This window comes from Malurus melanocephalus, unplaced genomic scaffold (assembly GCF_030028575.1).
Source record: "Malurus melanocephalus ecotype Western Australia unplaced genomic scaffold, MMel_1.1 scaffold_469, whole genome shotgun sequence".
Taxonomy (NCBI): Eukaryota; Metazoa; Chordata; class Aves; order Passeriformes; family Maluridae; genus Malurus; species Malurus melanocephalus.
The window spans coordinates 548,640-550,554 of record NW_026623701.1 but is presented as its reverse complement, the minus strand read 5'-3'; the positions used below and the strand labels follow the sequence as shown (position 1 = coordinate 550,554).

General features: G+C 48.9%; 1 protein-coding gene across 1 annotated transcript in view; it reads right to left on the bottom strand.

Annotated features, from left to right (window-relative positions):
• Positions 1-5: 5 nt before the first annotated feature.
• LOC130582169 (cleavage stimulation factor subunit 1-like) overlaps positions 6-1,915 on the bottom strand; it is a gene marked incomplete at its 3' end in the record, with an annotated part of 4,702 nt that continues 2,792 nt past the window's right edge. The window contains exons 2-3 of the mRNA XM_057380729.1: positions 1,526-1,721; positions 6-241 (exon numbers count right to left, since the gene is read on the bottom strand). Coding sequence (XP_057236712.1) covers positions 6-241; positions 1,526-1,721 — 432 coding nt within the window. The remainder of the gene's footprint in view (positions 242-1,525; positions 1,722-1,915) is intronic.

The window sequence follows — 1,915 nt, the reverse complement described above, 5'->3', positions numbered from 1 at the left end:
GTGTCCAGGATTTTGATGGAGGCATCAGCAGAGCCTGTGGCTATGAGCTGTCCATCCCTGCTGTAGGTGGCCACCCTGCAGGGCCCTTTATGGGATGTCACGTAGCAGGTCTCATATTCAGATGCCTCGGGGGACATGGTCTGCACATCCGCATCGAATTCCAGGTCGATGCCGGTGCCCGGGGCCACGGTGTCCGAGCGGCCGATGGCGTACTGCACAGCACTGTCATCGTTCTCCATGCCTGGGGACACAGCAGGGCACACACTCAGGGCAGGGAGCTTCTCCTCAGCCCCTGCCACAGCTCCRGGAAAGGTTTGGGGAAAGGCAGCCCCGAGGGAAAGCTGAGCTGGCAGAGCAGGTTTGGTCACACAGCACTGGGGAGGGATGAATGARAGCAGAGCTGCACTGAGCAGGCACAGCCCTTCATTAAACTGTGGAATACCCCAGTGGGGACTGGTAAATGCACTGAGAATCAGTCACTGACCAGTTTTTCACAGGGGAGCAACAAGCCCCAACACCATCACGTGAGTTTTAAGGAAATCAGCATTTATTGATGCTTTTCCTATTTTATTGCACTGAAGGACAAAGCCAAACTCCACAAACTATCCCAGCACTGCAAGGGGAAAATGTTACTATTCTTCAAACCCAGAAATGTTACTATTCTTCAAACCCAGAAATGTTACTATTCTTCAAACCCACTTCAGAGACTTATTTCCAGGATGCAGCTACAGACCAGAGAGTTCTGCACTGGAAGTGGCAACAGGGCAGACAGAGAGTTTTCAGCCCAGTGATGATCTTTTTGCTGCTTTCCTCTGCTCGTTTCAAGTCTACAATTTGTATTTCAAACAGACACAAAGCTTCACAGATTTATACCCTCAGAACTCAGCTAGTTCAGGCAGCAGAACCAGTTGAGTTACACACGGTGCCATGGCCTGAGCTCTTCCAGGACTTGGGCAGTTTGTTCCAACAGCAGCTCAGGGGTTTTCCCTGTTTTCCCTACACTGTGGTGCTTGCAGAAGGAAGCACAGGGAGAGAACAGGTGCCAGCCCTGCTGAGGCCCCAGAGTATGAAGCTGTTTCCTGGGGACTGATATATATAAGCCAGCAGATTGCCAGTGGAAGGATTTTCTCCCTTTCCAACRTTGTCAGAATGATCAGACAGAAACTATTTATTTCTGAAGTCAGCAGAATTRTGAGGGTGAGGTTTTCCCTAAGGTCTGTGGGCTCTGTGATCCCATTCACGGGATGTTTAAGGAGGTTGTCGCTCACCCAGAACCCTGGGCAAGTGTCCTCAGGGGAGCTCAAACAGATTTGGGCAACACTCAAGGATCTGTTTTACTTTTAATAAAACAGGAATGCCTTTCTRAAAACCCCCCAGAGGCAAAGGCTGTACCCAAATGTACAAGTGTTGTGCTATTACCAGACAGCACCTTTGCATCAAAGATCTCATTCCAGCCACACCAACCTCTTAATTCCCTGGGGATTTAGAAACTAGACTTTTATGTCAGCTTTKGATTCCAGCTTACCTAACTTAATTAGGTGCAGCAGTTGTTCTGAGGGTGCACAGACAGACTGTGGTTTGATCTCATTTATCAAGCCATTGGCAATGTTGATGTATCCATCATAGAGCAGCTGACTAATTATCAGTTTGTAAAGTTGCTGGCGGTCTTTCAAACTGACTTTTGTCCTATACATTGTGAGCAGGGACTGCCTTGGGGGGGCCTGGAATGAAGAACAAAAATCACACACAAAAGTTGCAGGAAACCACCACAAGCTCTGAGCAAATCTCAGTGCAGGCACCAAATATTGCTGTGGTTTTGGCCAGAATCAGAGATGGGGGAGGAAAAGGAGGGAGAAAGGGGAGGAAAAGGGAGGGAGGAAAAGAAAGGGAAAAGGGGAGGAAATGGGGAGGGAAA